This window comes from Pristiophorus japonicus, chromosome 15 (genome assembly GCF_044704955.1).
Source record: "Pristiophorus japonicus isolate sPriJap1 chromosome 15, sPriJap1.hap1, whole genome shotgun sequence".
In the NCBI taxonomy this organism is placed as follows: domain Eukaryota; kingdom Metazoa; phylum Chordata; class Chondrichthyes; family Pristiophoridae; genus Pristiophorus; species Pristiophorus japonicus.
Window position 1 is genome coordinate 56,555,164 of NC_091991.1, and position 18,717 is coordinate 56,573,880.

At 43.9% G+C, this 18,717-nt stretch overlaps 1 protein-coding gene across 4 annotated transcripts in view; it reads right to left on the reverse strand.

Annotated features, from left to right (window-relative positions):
• The window catches only part of LOC139280786 (ADP-ribosylation factor GTPase-activating protein 3-like), an 86,903-nt gene that overhangs the window by 45,549 nt on the left and 22,637 nt on the right, over positions 1 to 18,717 (reverse strand). For all 4 annotated transcript variants that reach the window (XM_070900479.1, XM_070900478.1, XM_070900477.1 and 1 more), the window contains exons 2-6: positions 12,737 to 12,855; positions 10,313 to 10,385; positions 7,325 to 7,456; positions 6,040 to 6,117; positions 473 to 563 (exon numbers count right to left, since the gene is read on the reverse strand). In XM_070900479.1, coding sequence (XP_070756580.1) covers positions 473 to 563; positions 6,040 to 6,117; positions 7,325 to 7,456; positions 10,313 to 10,385; positions 12,737 to 12,855 — 493 coding nt within the window. The remainder of the gene's footprint in view (positions 1 to 472; positions 564 to 6,039; positions 6,118 to 7,324; positions 7,457 to 10,312; positions 10,386 to 12,736; positions 12,856 to 18,717) is intronic.

The following is an 18,717-nucleotide window of genomic DNA, read 5'->3' on the forward strand; positions in this document are numbered from 1 at the left end:
CAGTTTAAAAGGACAGGATAATCATCCCAATTGCAATTGGAGGTGAGGATCAAATAAAAAGGATGTTTCAGAAACTTCCCCCGTGGCACAGTTGGCAAACTTAGCCAGAGTGTAACAAAAGCCATACACGCCACAACATCATAGATTAAATTGCAGAAATTGCTGATCTCAGCCAGGGTGGCAGTAAGGATACTATAATTAGCCTCAGTGCAAATCTCTTTCTATATTTTACAGCACTATCCCAAAACCATCTAGGTCACACTTCTGTGAAAATGTTGCTTTGAAAGTAGGTTACCTAAAATGATTCACAATATTGTAAATGTGACCACTGTCAATGAGTTAATGAACTGCTTTGACATATAGGCAAATGTCTTTGAAATACCTCCTTATACTTTATTAGCCTTAATGACAGTTTCACGCTGATATCAATAATTGCTCTCAAGCTCTGCCAATGGACAACCCCAAAGCTTACCATCATTGTCTTCTTGCTGTGTTTTTTCAGAAGAGGATAGCTCTAGAAGGGTGGAATCAAAGGTTTGATCTGATGACTTGACACTGGCTGACTGGAATTAGACATAAAAATCATGAAAAACCACAGCAGGAGTGCAATGATACATTCAAGCAATTTTGAATTTTTAACAAAATTATTAAATGGCATAACAACAGTAATTTGCATTTATTTAATGACTTCAACATAGAAAAACAAACCAAGGTGCACCACAGAGGCATAATCAGTAAAATAGATACTGATCCAAAAGAGGAGATTTTAGGAAGCGTGACCAGAAACTTCAGCAAATAGATGGGTTTTAAGGAAGGCCTTATCCCACGCAACAGAGGAGTTTAAGGAGGGAGTTCCAGAGCATGGGGTCCAGGCGGCTGAAAGCACAGCCTATGGTAGGGGGAGTGAGGGGGGGGGGGGGCGGATGCAAGAGCTCAGAGTGAGAGGAACAGAGAGTTCGAGGACGGTTGCAGGGCTGGAGGAGGTTACAGAGATGGGGAGGTGCGAGGCCATGGAGGGATTAAACATTCCATGAGAAATTGAAATTTTAGTTGCTGAAGGACCAGGAGCCATTTAATAAACCTTGATGAGGTCTCTTCTTAACCACTTTCTTTTCAAATTGTAAAATATAAACATGTCTAATCTTTCTGTACAGCTCATTAATTTTATACTCGGAAAGAGTTTTCTTTTATTATATAGTCTGTCTAATGCAATTCTGCTTTTTTTCTACTATCCGAACAAACAACAGAGCTATTACAGGAGAGAAAGGCTGCATAAAAACCAAGCAGAGGAAGAAAGACATGTGATAACATTGAGGCAACAGTCGAGAATTATTTAAACTAGATGGTTGGGGTGGGGGGGAGGAAGCAGGATTGCAGGTGAGCAGGTGGGTGTGAACACAAAGACTCAGAGATACAGACATGAACCAGTGACCAGGGAAAGGCAGACATTGGGGAGAATAGGAGGAGGTAAATCTACATTAAGGTGTACATAAATTAACATTTTTTTACACTTTTTCTTTCTGTCTCTTTTATCTATCTCTCTCTCTCTCTCTCTCTCTCTCTCTTAATCCTATCTTTCTTTCCCAATCTTTATTTTGGCTTCTGTACATGATTAAAATCTAATTTATACTTCCTGGTTTAGATGCTGCGTAATTCAGTCAGGATTCTTCACTCTGATTGGTTGAAGAGCCAAGCTGTTGCTTGCTCTGCTCACAGACGCCACAGCCCCCTTTAGAGGGTGCGCGCCGGATCAGACACCCAATAACAGCACGTTGCCGCTCAAAAGCCCAGGAAAATTCTGATCAGCTATAGGCGCAATGAACGGCGAGCACCATTCCTTCGCTGCTGACCACAAAATCTGGCCCAATGATTCAGAATGCAATTTAATATGTTGCTGAGTTAGCATTCTGGTTAATACAGGATTTCAGTACATCAATCAACTGTCTACAATATTCATTAAAATACCTGAATAAAATATAGAACACTCCACCTTGCATTTATACAGTATTTTTAACATAGTAAACATTCTAAGGCACTTCACAGAGGAAAGCAGATGCTGAGCAGTAGGAGAGATGACCCAAAGCGTGGTCAAAGACAGATGTAGCAAGGCTGAGACAGGTAAAAGCTGATGCAGTTGGAAATGTGGATGGTGTAAAGTGGGGTGCAATGCTGAAGAAGTTAAAGAGGTATGGTGGAGAAAGATTGCGGAGGACTTTAACAGACAAAAGAATTTGCATTTATATAGGGCCTTTCACAAGTATACAGCTTAGACGCTCAAGTTACAAATTACTAGCAAATAACAAGGTATGAAGATGGAAAACATGCAACTTCATCCATGCTAAGTAACAACTTATTTCCATTTTTCAGAACTATCACAGTTGACTGCATTTGGACAACCAATTACTGGTGAAGAACCTGGAGCTTTTATTCTAGGAACATGCTAACTAGGGTGAAAGGAAAATGGATTATTGCAGGAAGCAGAGGGGACAGCTTGGGCAACAAATCAACAAGATCTTTCAAAAGATAGATACAATGAAAAAGGGCATTATACCTACTTTAGCTAATCTATCCAGAGAGGCCCAATAACACCTCCCCTCCATCACTACATCTTCCTGATATCAACCCTAAATTTGCCTTTCACGAATTTGAATCTGTGCCCCAGAAAGCTACTGTCATGATTTAGTTTGAAGTACTTTCCAGATTTACCCGTGACTATCTTTTATACCTCTGCAAGGCTACCTCCTTTCAAGGCTAAAAGGTCCAAGATTCATGCCTTTGACGCTCGGGATCAGAGTTGTGATTCTTTGCTACACTGCCTGGAATACTTTAATGTTTCCAGTGAGCCTCGGAAACCAGAACTTGACACAGGACTCAAGGTGTGGTCTGAGCAGATCACTATGCAGTTTAAGTACAACTTCCTTTGACTTGTGCTTGACTGTCTTGGCTATATATAGTTCAGTATTCTATCTGCTTTGTTGATTGCTCAACATGTCCAATCAGCATGGAGCCTCTCTCAAGTTCATCCTTGGGTATTTTCCCATCATTCATGGAGTGCACATGCCTCCCACTTTTTCCATCCATTGTGCAGTATTGCATTTATTTGCCATTGTTCTGTCCCCTTATATATTTTGCCTAGCTCATTTTCTGGATCCTCGACTGATCCTCAGGTTTAGCTTACCCTCCTAGTAATAGAAACATAGAAAATAGGTGCAGGAGTAGGCCATTCGGCCCTTCGAGCCTGCACCGCCATTCAATGAGTGCATGGCTGAACATGCAACTTCAGTACCCCATTCCTGCTTTCTCGCCATACCCCTTGATCCCCCCTAGTAGTAAGGACTTCATCTAACTCCTTTTTGAATATATTTAGTGAATTGGCCTCAACAACTTTCTGTGGTAGAGAATTCCACAGGTTCACCACTCTCTGGGTGAAGAAGTTTCTCCTCATCGCGGTCCTAAATGGCTTACCCCTTATCCTTAGACTGTGACCCCTGGTTCTGGACTTCCCCAACATTGGGAACATTCGTCCTGCATCTACCCTGTCTAAACCCGTCAGAATTTTAAACATTTCTATGAGATCCCCTCTCATTCTTCTGAACTCCAGTGAATACAAGCTCAGTTGATCCAGTCTTTCTTGATATGTCAGTCCCGCCATCCCGGGAATCAGTCTGGTGAACCTTCGCTGCACTCCCTCAATAGCAAGAATGTCCTTCCTCAAGTTAGGAGACCAAAACTGTACACAATACTCCAGGTGTGGCCTCACCAAGGCCCTGTACAACTGTAGTAACACCTCCCTGTCCCTGTACTCAAATCCCCTCGCTATGAAGGCCAACATGCCATTTGCTTTCTTAACCGCCTGCTGTACCCTGCATGCCAACCTTCAATGACTGATGTACCATGACACCCAGGTCTCGTTGCACCTCCTCTTTTCCTAATCTGTCACCATTCCGATAATAGTCTGTATCTCGGTTTTTACCACCAAAGTGGATAATCTCACATTTATCCACATTATACTTCATCTGCCATGCATTTGTCCACTCACCTAACCTATCCAAGTCACTCTGCAGCCTCATAGCATCCTCCTCTCAGCTCACACTGCCACCCAACTTAGTGTCATCCGCAAATTTGGAGATACTACATTTAATCCTCTAGTCTAAATCATTAATGTACAGTGTAAACAGCTGGGGCCCCAGCACAGAATCTTGCGGTACCCCACTAGTCACTGCTTGCCATTCTGAAAAGTATCCATTTACTCCTACTCTTTACTTCCTGTCTGCCAACCAGTTCTCAATCCATGTCAGCACACTACCCCCAATCCCATGTGCTTTAACTTTGCACATTAATCTCTTGTGTGGGACCTTGTCGAAAGCCTTCTGAAAGTCCAAATACACCACATCAACTGGTTCTTCCTTGTCCACTCTACTGGAAACATCCTCAAAAAATTCCAGAAGATTTGTCAAGCATGATTTCCCTTTCACAAATCCATGCTGACTTGGACCTATCATGTCACCTCTTTCTAAATGCGCTGCTATGACATCCTTAATAATTGATTCCATCATTTTACCCACTACCGATGTCTGGCTGGCCGGTCTATAATTCCCTGTTTTCTCTCTCCCTCCTTTTTAAAAAAGTGGGGTTACATTGGCTACCCTCCACTCCATAGGAACTGATCCAGAGTCTATGGAATGTTGGAAAATGACTGTCAATGCATCTGCTATTTCCAAGGCCACCTCCTTAAGTACTCTGGGATGCAGTCCATCAGGCCCTGGGGATTTATCGGCCTTCAATCCCATCAATTTCCCCAACACAATTTCCCGACTAATAAGGATTTCCCTCAGTTCCTCCTTCTTACTAGACCCTCTGACCCCTTTTATATCAGAGGGTCTAGTGAATCTGTCCAATTGCATTACATTTTTGGATCCAAGTAATTAAATTAGAAACCGTAGTGGTCCCAACACCAATCCCTGGGCACTCCACTCAACATTCTTCCCACCTCAACATAATTCTACTAAAAAATGCCTACTGTTTTCTAATCTTCAATCAATCTCTTATCCATTCCCACGTTCTGCTGGTCAAATCCACTAAAATTATTTTTGCTAGCTAGCTTCTGGCTGAAGTAGCTTCAAATTCAGAGTTCATCTAATGCTTGTCATATTATTTCTTTATCTCATTAATTACACTTGGATGAGGTAATCTTAATGACATTGCCCAGAATTTTCCCCTTAAAAAAAACAGGTGGGATTGGAGCGTGGGGGCAGTTAGTGTTAAAAACAGAATTCACAATCTGATCCCACCTCCAACCTGCCCACTTCCGATTTTGCTGGAGATGGGATGGGCAAACTGCTCCCAGGGGGCGTTACCTCACTTTAAATATTGCAGTGAGGCTGAAAGTCTCTTTTTCCCCTCCAATGTGAGTTTAACTGCCTGTAGACGGGTTTCACACAATTCATAAACCCAGCCGTTAAACCGTGGTAAGGACTGCTGCATCCAGGAGGTTAAGTGGCGTTATACCTCGCTGGCCGGCCCTAATCCTCTCCCATACCCCGCGCCGAACCCTGGCAGACCACCCTCCCCCCACCCCCCCAATTACTGACCCCTGCCGATGCTCTCTCTCCCCCCACCCGTGATCCCCAACCCCTGCCGATGCGCTCTCTCTCTTTCCTCCCCAAAATCCAAATCTTGCCGATGCTCTCTCCTTCTCCACCCACCCCTCAGTGATCCCCGATCCCTGCCTGTCGCCAAACCCCCTCCCGCAATCCCTCCTCCGGACCCCTTCGCTTCTAAGACCGACCCGCCCGCAGCCAGCTAGTCTCTTAGGCTGGCTGGCTACAGGCATGAATCCGAGGCCTCACATTCAAATCAGGCATTTCTGTCAAAGTCGGCAGGACCTACGGGAAAGCCAGACTCCCGGGTTTCCCACCCACCTCGGTGGCCCCCTGCCCCCAACCCGCCTACCTGAGGGAAATTCTGGTCATTCCGTTTACCCTTGCTACCCCCATCAAAAAAAGTACTGATATATTGTGAAATGGATTAAAAACTTACTGTAGCATGTGAGGCAAAGAAGTCTTCGTCTTTACTCTGAGGGGACAATGGTGGATTTCCTGAATCATCAATCCACAGCTGAACCATACAACAAAAAAAAAATACGTATTAGCTTCAAAAGTCGATGAGTTACATGTTCAAGACAGACATTTGCCTTTTTTCATGCTTGGAGTTTCACCTCCATTCTAGTTCTGATAGGCTTCATTGATGAACAGCAATCTCTTTGGAAATCTATTCGGATTAATTTTAAAATAAAAGCAGAAAATGATAGAAATGCACAGCAGCTAAGTCAATATCAATAAAGAGAAGAAAAAGGTTACAGCATTTAGGGTGTGCATCCTTCATCAGAATTGAGACTGAAAGATGAACAGGCATTTTAGTAAAAATGGAGAGAAAACCAACACATACAAAAAGCAGATCGGGACTGAATTAAATTACCTGCAAATTGCTTAATAGAAAACAGATGTTATAGAAGATCAGTGAGATGATGCATTCCGAATTTCCTAATTACACATGGGGTGCATTTACACTGCTAGTTTATAGTGTCAATGTAAATGCATTTCCACTTCACACCGACACTAAACTCTCAGAGTAAATCTGGAGTCGGGGCCTAACCTGACTCAAGTGAAGTAGAGACTCCCTGGAGGGGGTGGTCTCCCACCACTTTGGTTTGACATCACGTGGCGTGTAAATCTAGTGTGTCGTCAAACCTTGTTTGCAAAGTGCTCAGGTAACCCACTGAACCCCAGGCACACTTTGTAAATCTACCTGACCTTAATTTCAATGTTTAGAGAGAAGTTCTCCATTTCTGCACTTCCTAATCATTTAAATTTCTAACTTTTGGGAGCGAGCTTTCTCCTAAACAGGACCATTAAATTTCAGTCAGGCAGCAGTCAAGCAAAGTAAACACATTCTGCCTGTCAGGAACCCAAACTGTAGCCACAGGTCCCAGACTGGTAGTTTCAGTATTAATGCTCCTTTCACTAATGTGCACATCATCACCAACCCATTAAATTTCAACAGCCTCTTTCAAACTTTAATTTCCAAAGCATTTAGTGCTGTTCTGCATTTATTTCCTACAAATGTACATCACCACAATTGTCTGAAGTTGTTACAAGAAACAACAAACCACAGAACTTGTTTAAGAGGATACATAAATAGTGGTACCAGTTCATCTCTTCCACTTAAACCCTGAAACAATTATCCTCGTCCCACTGGTCAGTCTTGAACGTTCCTGAATTAAAGTGCCTCATGTACTAAATTACAGCCAATGACTTGTGCTTACCTCGGTTCCATATTTTCTTGTTGCAGCAACCGCCAGTGATCTGAGCTTCTCTCTATAAAGTTGGGCAGCACGGCTGTTGTATTTTGCATTGGTGTCATTAGTGTTGCAACCATGTTGACAGAAGAAAGCATTCTATTGAAAATAAAAATAAAGTTACTTCTGTACTATACGTACAAAGCTAAATAGGCAAAGTAAGGACAAATACAGACTTTATTTTCCAGTGCACTTAGTGGCTTTTGTGCATGTATTTCTGCAGCCTGTTATTACATATGTACATCAATGCCACTGTCCAGAATTGTTACAAGAAAAAACGATGTATTGAGCTTGTAAAGACACAATAGTATCAAGCTAACTATAGGTTTACAGCATTAAATATTGCCCAGTGGGCTTATCAAAGTGACTGGTGTGATTAGCTTGCTCACAAATTAAAATAAAGGGTACTGTTATCAAAGTTAATTGTGAACAACAAGACAATATTAGTCATTAGTTTTTGTTTTAAATTGATTTTGCCATATATTTGTTCAGGCAACAGTCACATTTGCAGAACACACAATTAGTATACAGTGTTATAATTCGCATTTAGTGGAGTATAATGAAGGATGGGTGAAATTTTCATATTTAAGTATAAATATGTGGAAACATCGCTGTTGAACAATGGTAGATTTTGTTATTTCAAATGTGAGTTGAGTCTAGAAAGAATATTTCCGGCTATAAAACACTTGGGTGAAGTGCTGGTTACAGATCTGTGCAGTGCTTATCAGTGTTTGCAGCAGCTCAATGCTGTCGAGCACTGACAGCACAAATGTCAAAATTAATTTGCACATGGTCCCTTTAAAGAAACCAGCTGATGACACGTCTAGTGACATCATGAGACTCGCTTCCTTCAATTGGTCGGCAAACGCTCTGGGCGGGCTTAACAAGCCCAATCAAAGTAAATCATTCTACACCGCAGTCTGGAGCCTGCAGCGAGGTCGGGACCAGCCAATAACCCCTGCCGCACCGGACCTGCAGTGGTAGGGGAAATCGAGGCCTTGGTATTTGAAGTATCCTGATTACAACATTACCCACTACTGGAATTAAATCAGCTCAAGTCCCTGAATCATGTTGAAGACGTTGAATTCAGATAGAGAAGATGGTAAAGATCTTGAATGACATTTCTATGATTATGCTGTGACCTAAGCAAACTATAAAGAACACAGCTGTGTGGATAATTCCATTTGAAGGTAAAACATAAACTGGCTGCAATCTTCTTACGTACTATAGTTTATTTTTGAAGTACCAGTGTTGTCGTTGGGCTTATTTAACTTATTGATACCAAAATACTGTAGGGAGAGAAAAAAAAATCATCCTCAAGATATTCTTTAATATTGTGTGTTATTCCTAATTCATTATCTAAAACTGCTCTCTCTACTATTGTCAATGACAGATCTGCAAATACTGATAAGCACTGCACAGAGCTGCACCCAGGCTCTCCCATTACTCCCTCTTTATGCTTATGAAGGAAGTCACGGCATGCAAGGAGGTTCTCTTCCCTTCCAATAGGCAGAAGAGACCTCCCCAGGACATCAACGCAGCCTGGTTGCACATTGCACAGGAGGACACAAGCAGGGATGTCGTCAGGAGGACCAGGCTGCAGTGGTGCAAACCTTTCAATGATCCCAGTAGATCGCAAAACGTTACTGCAAAGCCACACTCAACCTCATCCTGCTGTGCCACTTATCACAGCTCCATCACTCTGCCTTCCCCACCCTACTCCGGCACATCCTTACACCAACTTACCTTGCACCTCTATCCATCCCTCTCTCTTTCTATCTACATTAGCACTTCCCCATCTCACTAGCCACTCCTCACCCTCACCCTAGTCCAATTGTACTAACAACACACAGGGTAGGCACTTGTGTGTTTTAGCCAATGTTCATGTGAAGTTTCTATGAATGTGCTGTATAACATTGAAATCTTTATTTTCAACACTTTGTGTTCTTGGACAAATTTGTGTGCATCATTGTAAGCAGTGAATGGCGAGACATAACAGTACCCTCCCCCACAAAGGTAATGAGTGTGAAAGGAATGGCTTGGGTATTGTAGGAATGTGTTATGGTGTTGTGTGAGGTGGTGCCAACCTGACGCATCATGTGGCAGCCAGGGTGTACAGCATCAAGTGAAGTAAATCTGGCCATGGTGAAGCCATCCCTTGCCTTCCAGGCAAGCAATGTGGTCGGGTGCTGACGCCCTGTGGCCTGTGCAGCATTAGTTGATTGTGGAGAAGGTTGGAGTTGTTGTTTGTGCCGCTGCTGATGTAATAGATGGCCGTTGAACTTGAGATGACAGAAGCGATCTGTCAATGGTGAGAGCGGTTGTTCCAATGAGGTGACACTGGATAGAGAGTTTACTCCAAACACTTGCAACCTGCATAAAGCTCAATTTGTCTTCCAAATGCAGTAAGCAATTGCAGCTGTCAAGTAAACAGATGATTTCATGGTAACACAACTCCTGACCTCCTTATCTAACGTGATCCCCGAGCAGCGTGGACCCCTGGGCAACCTTGTAAAATTGAGCTCAAAATGCTTTTCAAGTGGCTGTTAACAAGGTCTTAATGACCTGAAATGCCTCTCCCGCCACTGCGCGTCCAGTCTGTTCAGCGCTGACAGAGCTGGGAAAGGAGCATGGCGGCAGGTTAACAATCTGTCAAAAAAAAAAATTCCCACCCGACCCGCCACCAAACGTGCCTGCTGACCTCCCCCTAAAAATCCTCCCCCCTTATTTCACACATTTGTTAAATATCCTTGTGCTACTGTTAGGCTTAACAAATTATTTACTGCCTCTCTACAAGGAAAGAATCAAGCTTTTAGGTGTTGCTGTTAACTTTTTGTAAAACACAAAGCCTCCAAAAAAGCACAAAATACAAACATTCACAAAACAGTCACATAACTGCCAATTAACCAATTGTAATGCAAGGCTTTGAAAGTGTTGACAGAAATTTTTACTTACAGCATTTGCATTTCCACCAAGTTGCATACATCTCAGCTGAAACCAGGACCAATTAGAATCCAGTTCTGTAGACCTGTAATGAAATAATAAAAAGGGAAAAAAATACAACAACAGGAAAGCAGCCAACATTGCTGAGAAGTGACTTTTCCATCATGGTTTGTTAAAACCACCAACCATGGACATTACATTTCAATATGTAGACTACTGGCTGTAAACATTCGGTTCTCAAGTGTACGACTATATATTGTAAAGAAGGATATCAGCATCAATGTCACTTAAAAAAATTATATAAGATTCAACATCCATATAAAAATCAAACACTGCAAATGTCAGAAATCAAACAAAAACAGAGAATGCTATTTCAATGAACAAGTTAACGTTTAGGGTATAACCCTATATCTATGTCGAGTACTTGTGGGGGAAATTTGTGCCGCTGCTTTTCTCCTCTTCAGGTCATCAGACCCCACCCAGTTTTGCCAGCTTTCCTGTTTCAATTTTGGACCCGATTTATCTCCTACTGCCCCAGCTAGTGACACGTTCTCAATTTCCCTTTGGTCCCTAATTTCTTCACATCGTGATGGAAAGATCATCTCAGCCATCTAACCATCTCTTGTCTTTCTTTTAAGCAGAGGACAGATCATTCCACCAATACTTCCTTGTGTTGTTCTTCTTACCCTTTGTTCTGGTTTCACTTAAACGCTTGCTTATTTTGCTCAAATATAAAAATAAGCACATTTTAAAATATACAAGTTTATGTTCTTAATGCTTTAAGCTACTTCTTCAAAAAATCATAAATTTATATGCAGACTTAGTCCAGAGGTCCAGGAACCATGGTGCAACCACAAACTTTGCTTCTTCCACCAGACCTGATCTGACTCCAGGATGCTTTCTTTCACCTCCTCAACATCATCCTCTTCAACCACCACCAAAACTCTAATCCACTCTGTTGTCACCTGGTGCCTGGAGTTCTACAGTGCTCTCCATCTGAGTAAAGCTCTCTTTACTCTGCCCAAAAATGTATTTTCATCCCAAAATCAAAGGTATACTACCTACAACAGCATAAGTATTTCCCTTTTGCACAGCGCCATCCTGGCCTCTGAGTGAAATTTCCAACTTAAGGCTAACAGAATACATCCTAAAACAGATGATTAATTTTTTTATACCTCATTACTAAGTAACTAAAACATTCACATGAATACAGAAAATCCCCAACTTGAAGATTCATTGATAATTATGCTGTCAATGTGATTCAAAATACTACAACCAAAGTTTTAAAAGCTATTCTATTTGAACCATATCCCAGTGAAGAAGATACTTTGCCTAATATGGTGACCATCTGGGAGCACCTTCTCAGACAATGCAATATCAGCTTCCATGAAACTGGAGGTCTAATCGCAAGGCCTGGCACAAATACCGATATGTTTTAAACATTGTTCATTTTTTAAAATTTAAATATTATGGTTAGGAAGGAAACTAGAAGATAAAATCCTCGTGAAGCTTCTTCCTGGTGCTTATCTTTTAACTACAAATTTAGCATTCATTCTTTTAACACCCAGATCCAGTGGCTGAAATGACTTGAAACTAGTATATTCTGTAGGCTGCAAATATATAAACAGATCGGCCATGATATTATTGAATGGCGGAGCAGGCTCAAGGGGCCAAATGGCCTACTCCTGCTCCTACTTCTTATGTTCTTACCACAACACACCATGATTTTTACATCAGGCAGCCAGATAGCACATTCCAACAGATCCAGTCCCTGTTCTCCTCCCCTCCAGACTTGCAGATCATAAAATGATTTTCTCAGTTTCTAACTACAAAAGTAGATTCTACAGTATTCAAAGACTTCACTCTACCAATTCCAATTGAGCACTTCTAGAATTTACAAGAAACAACCGAGTGGCAAATTTAGTTGGACAACTCCCAGTCAGAGCAATAGGTTGTATAATGAGGTCAGTAATGAGTACAGTTTTCATTGTAGGTGATAAAGACTATCATACCACAGAGCTCTAATGCTTCATTACCAGGGCGTTGGCACCACTGGAGATAATGAGAGTATTTGCTGACATTCTGTACTATTATATCATACCCAAATCTATTGGAAGCATTACAATAGATATCTGTTCAGTCTACAGCAAAGCAATATTTTTTACATAAGTCATAATCATTACTTACAGAAAAATTACTGAATGTGCAGACACGTGAATTTTAAACTTCTCAATCAAGCTTATAATGCTTTTGTGTTATAATTGAAATGTCATCAACAGCTTAAAGTATATGTAGTGTTTCAAGTCCTTTATTGCACGTATTTGAAATTGCACACATTATTAATATCTGGATATTGAAGAAAGCAAAAATATACTCCAATACACATCTTAAAAAGACAAAGGTCACCCTTTATATTTCATGATGAAGCTACAGTACCTGATAAAAGTCAAGTGAACACCAAGCGATCGATGCGTCCCTGAACAGTCAATACAGAGAAAGACGCCATAGGTGATACTCGCCCAGCTAGGGTTCTTGGCTGAACAGTCAAAGCAGGCCTGCAAAATTAAATTTAAAACAGTCAACACTAGCCATTAGGTTAATATGTATTTTAATCCGCCCTAGTAAACATTTCAATAAAATCTCAGGCCGATGTTCCCATAAACAAAAATAGTAAGAACTAGCTCAACAACAATACTAGCAGAAGCCTTGAGGGTTATCTGCTTCCTCCCAGACAATGAATACATTATATGCGTGCACACAGACCAAAAGAGAGAAATAATTCTTTTTGGTTAGAGGACGTCGTTATTTTTTTTTAAGTTATATTTAATCTATTATCTCAAAAGAATTTGGTTATACCTAATTAAGTCAAGACAACTGACATTTTGTGTTAATGTTTATCGATTCATGGGTAGTGCTAGAAAGTATTAGGTGTGAGATGAACAAATCTCTCATTGATTGCAAATTTAAGTTACTGAGATGAAGTATTAGTGCTGAGATACAGAACATAGACACAGGGCTCAACACATGGAAATGAGAACACAAATCACATGCCAGGATCCATAAAATCCATAAAAAGCATTGTTTTTGTCTTTCTTTAAGTCTCCCTCAATTTGCTGATCCAGAAGGCAGAGACTACATGTTCTCCGAGGCCAGTTCCACTTTGTAGCCATCTTTGAGGAAGCTCACAAGAAAATGGCAGATTGATTTGTACTCCCTCCTCATTGAGAAGTATCTTGCATCTTCTCAACTCCTCTCCCATATTTGCATGTCAACAGAGTAAGCCACCCAAAATACATTGTACATACCGAGGAAAAAGGTAAAATAAAACAGCAAAAATTGGAATTAAGGCCAGCTCCCAGGAACTCCACAGAATACATAACTTTACAAGTATTACATATTGAAGTAAGTTCAAACTTAACAGCTTGAGTTTTGTTTTCACTGTTTGTAGCATTATATGAAGCCCTTGATGAGATGACTATTTTGTAATCATCTGACTTTATTATTCTGTTACTTTTATCATGCAAATTGTATTTTCCTTCATTAGTAAATTCTTCAATGAACACTGTAGCAGCAGAGCATTGCCAGAATCTGTTCAAATTTCAAACCTAATTTTAGTTTAAGAAGCGGAGTTTACATTTTCAGACTGCTCAGAGTGTACAATGAACATACACAACTTCATTTTTGCCTGTATAATGCTACCTTATTTTCTTATCCTCACCTTTAAATCTCTATGGACTTGCCCCATTTCTGCAACCTCCTCCAGTCCTACAGGCTGAAGTTTCCCCAGGAGTTGCTCCTTTTTTTTGGATCAACTTGATTTTTCTGGACTATCTTTTTAGTTGCAATTCTGGCCATTTAATTTACGCCAGTGTAAGTGAGTTAGTTAGGCTTTTTTTTAGTTCAGTTTTTTTTCCCAAAAGGGGACGTTCCCAGCCACTTACCCCTGTTTTAGGTGTTTGGCCAGCAAATAGTTGCTCCAAACTAACTTAGGCCAGCGTATGTTGCCACTTCTGTCCGCACAGTAAAACCTTACCGAGAGTTAAGGAATCGCGCCAGTAACTACATTTAAAGCACCAAGCACCAAACAAAGCACAAAAAGTAATAAGCAATTAATTAATAAAAATAGAAGGAACCCTGCACCTAAATGCACCAAGACAAAAGTAATAAGCAATTAATTAATCAATAACAAATAGAAGTCCTACCAAAAGATGGCCCGGGAAGGCAGCAGGCCGCCGATGAGAGAGACCATTCGGCCAGGGCTGGGGGGGAGGAGGGGGGCAGAGAGAGGAGGAGGGGGGCAGAGAGAGGAGGAGGGGGGCAGAGAGAGGAGGAGGGGGGCAGAGAGAGGAGGAGGGGGGCAGAGAGAGGAGGAGGGGGGCAGAGAGAGGAGGAGGGGGGCAGAGAGAGGAGGAGGGGGGCAGAGAGAGGAGGAGGGGGGCAGAGAGAGGAGGAGGGGGGCAGAGAGAGGAGGAGGGGGGCAGAGAGAGGAGGAGGGGGGCAGAGAGAGGAGGAGGGGGGCAGAGAGAGGAGGAGGGGGGCAGAGAGAGGAGGAGGGGGGCAGAGAGAGGAGGAGGGGGGCAGAGAGAGGAGGAGGGGGGCAGAGAGAGGAGGAGGGGGGCAGAGAGAGGAGGAGGGGGGCAGAGAGAGGAGGAGGGGGGCAGAGAGAGGAGGAGGGGGGCAGAGAGAGGAGGAGGAGGGGGGCAGAGAGAGGAGGAGGAGGGGGGCAGAGAGAGGAGGAGGGGGGCAGAGAGAGGAGGAGGGGGGCAGAGAGAGGAGGAGGAGGGGGGCAGAGAGAGGAGGAGGAGGGGGGCAGAGAGAGGAGGAGGGGGGCAGAGAGAGGAGGAGGGGGGCAGAGAGAGGAGGAGGGGGGCAGAGAGAGGAGGAGGGGGGCAGAGAGAGGAGGAGGGGGGCAGAGAGAGGAGGAGGGGGGCAGAGAGAGGAGGAGGGGGGCAGAGAGAGGAGGAGGGGGGCAGAGAGAGGAGGAGGGGGGCAGAGAGAGGAGGAGGGGGGCAGAGAGAGGAGGAGGGGGGCAGAGAGAGGAGGAGGGGGGCAAAGAGAGGGGGGGTGGTAGAGAGGTGGGAGGCAAAGGGGAGGTGGAAGTACCCTCTTGATCAAACGGTACAAATCCTCTGGAAGGTCTGGAGCCAGCCCCTTGGACCAGTATCCTGAGGATCTTGTTCGCCCGAGATACGGTGGATGTTCCCACCGCTCAGGCGCATCTGTTCCTGCTATCGGGGAGGGCTTTGGTGATGACTGCTTGCTGATGACAATGGTCCACAAACCCCTTCAGAGTCATGTCAGAGTTTGGCATGTCTAGACTGATGTCCGGCATGGCATCAAACACCCGCATAAATCCCCAGTTCATCTGGTCGAGAGTTACAAACCCAGATCCCCAGAAACTCTTCAGGAGTTTTACAATCAGGTCAGAGTTGACACAGCCTGCAGAGCACACTCTGGCCGCCGATGAGGGAGCCCATTTGGCCAGGGCTAGGGCCAGACTTTAGCGCGCATGTGCAGAGGTCCCAGCACTGTTTTCAGCGCTGGGACCTGGCTCCGCCCACCACGCGTTCTGATGTGCTGCGCCACAGGCCACAGGCCTGGAACCGGAGGAAAGAAATCGACGCCGTTTCTGTTCTACAAAGTCGCCACACCTCATGGGGGTGCGCCGTACTAGTAGAGAGGGCAAACTTGGGCCCTACAACTCTGCCCCCTGCCCCAGCCTCCAAAATCCCCATTCGTCTGACTCTGGCCTCTTGTACATCCAACCCTCTTTTCATCCCACCATTAGACGCCACGCCTTCACCTGTCTCGGTCCCACTCTCTGGTTGCCTTCCTTAATCCCTTTCATCTCTCCACCATCCCCTCTTCCTTTAAGACCCTCTTTAGAATCCACCTCTTTGGCCAAGCTTTTACGTAACCCTCCAAATTACTCCTCGTTTTACTTGGTGTCCATTTTCCTCACACATCTTAGGTAATTTTTCTATGTTAAAAGCACTACATAAATGCACATTTTATCTTAGAAGCAACAGGTTAAGTTGTACTTACACGACCCAAATTAAAACCACTTCGTACAACATTAACGTTTTATAGAGCAAATTCGGAGTCAGGGCCCGGCTCGACTCTGGATTCCACAACTTCAGCACATTGTTGAAATGTAAATTCACCATTTAAAACCCTGTTTGTTCTAAGATTATAGCATTCAAGAACAAAGTTAATTGTGCTACGCATTTTCCCAAATGTCGCCGTTTTAACTAAAGGTCAAAAGCAAACTCCAGCACAAAACACTGGCATGCCAAAACAGTACATAACTGAAATGATTCAAATCATATCATCCTAGGCAGTCCCTCGAAATCGAGGAAGACTTGCTTCCACTCTAAAAGGCGAGTTCTCAGGTGGCTGTACAGTCCAATGTGGGAATTACAGTCTCTGTCACAGGTGGGGCAGACAGTGGTTGAAGGAAAGGATGGGTGGGGAGCCTGGTTTGCCGCACGCTCCTTCCGCTGTCTGCGTTTAGTTTCTGCATGCTCTCGGCGACGAGACTCGAGGTGCTCAGCGTCCTCCCGGATGCTCTTCCTCCACTTTGAGCAGTCTTGGGCCAAGGATTCCCAGGTGCCGGTGGGAATGTTGCACTTTATCAAGGAAGCTTTGAGGGTGTCCTTGAAATGTTTCCTCTGCCCACCTGGAGTTAGCTTGCCGTGTAGGAGTTCTGAGTAGAGTGCTTACTTTGGGAGTCTCGTGTTGGGCATGCGAACAACGTGGTCCGCCCAATGGAGCTGGTCGAGTGTGGTCAGTGCTTCGATACTGGGGATGTTGGCCTGAGCGAGAACACTGACGTTGATGCGTCTATCTTCCCAGTGGATTTGCAGGATTTTGCGCAGGTAGCGCTGGTGGTACTTCTCCAGTGCTTTGAGATGTCTGCTGTATAGAGAGTCCACGTCTCTGAGCCATATAGGAGGCTGGGTATCACTACTGCCCTGTAGACCATAAGCTTGGTGCCACATTTGAGGTCCTGGTCTCCAAACACTCTCTTTCTCAGGCGAGCAAAGGCTGCACCAGTGTACTGGAGGCGGTGTTGGACATCGTCGTCGATATCTGCCCTTGCTGATAGTAGGCTCCGAGGTATGGAAAATGCTCCACGACACGAGGGTCCTCGACTCCATCGCGCAGCATGCTACCTGCCACCCTCTCAGCAAATACCCAGCCCTGCACGAGGTAGAAAAGGCCATCCATCAGCTCAAGAATAACAAGGCATCAGGAGCAGATGGAATCCCCGCTGAGGCACTAAAGTATGGTGGAGAAGCACTATTGGCACGAATGCATGACCTCATCTCTTATCTGGAAGGACAAGAGCATGCTGGGAGATCTCAGAGATGCCGTAATCGTGACCATCTTCAAAAAAGGTGACAAGTCCGACTGCGGCAACTACAGAGGAATCTCCTTGCTGTCGGCCACAGGGAAAGTCGTCGCTAGAATTCTGCTCAATCGACTTCTCCTTGTGTTGTAATGCGGATACAGTCCACTAAGGGGTACAACGGACATGATCCTCACCGCGCAACAACTACAAGAGAAATGCAGGGAACAGCACCAACCCTTGTACATGATAACCACATAAGGATTGGAATTGAATCACTGAGGAGCTGTACAAGCAATGATCAAGACAATAGTGACAACTACTTTCATTTATATAGCGCCTTTAAAGTAGGAAAGCATCCCAAGGTGCTTCATAGGAGTGTTATAAAACAAAATTTGACTTCTAGCCACAAAGAGATATTAGGAAGATGACCAAAAACTTGGGTAAAGGGGTAAGTTTTAAGGAGCATCTTCAAAGAGGTGGTCAGAGATCCTTAAGGAGGGAATTCCAGAGCTTAGGGCTTAGACAGCTGAAGGCACGGCTATCAATGGTGAGGCAAAGCAAATCGGGGAATCTACAGAATTGGAGGATGGCAGAGTTCTCGGAGGGTTGTAGGGCTGGAGGATGTTACAGAGATAGGAAGGGGCGAGGCCAATTAGGGATTTGAACACAAGGATGAGAATTTTAGATTTGAGGCGTTGCTGGACTGGTAGCCAGTGTAGGTCAGCGAGGACAGGGGTGATGGATGAACAGGACTTGATGTGAGTGAGGATACAGGAAACATAATTTTGGATAAGCTCAAGTTTACGGAGAGCGGAAGATAGGAGGCCGGCCAGGAGAGTATTGAAATAGTTGAGTCTGGAGGTAATAAAAGAACGGATGAGGGTTTTAACAGCAGACGAGCTGAGGCAGAGGTGAAGACGGGCGATATAACAGAGATGGAAGGAGGTGGTATTGCTGATAGAGAAGTTATGGGCTCTGAATCTCAGCTCAGGTTCAAATAGGATGCCAAGGTTGCGAACAGTCTGGTTCAGCCTTAGACAGTGGTCAGAGAGGGGAGTGAAAT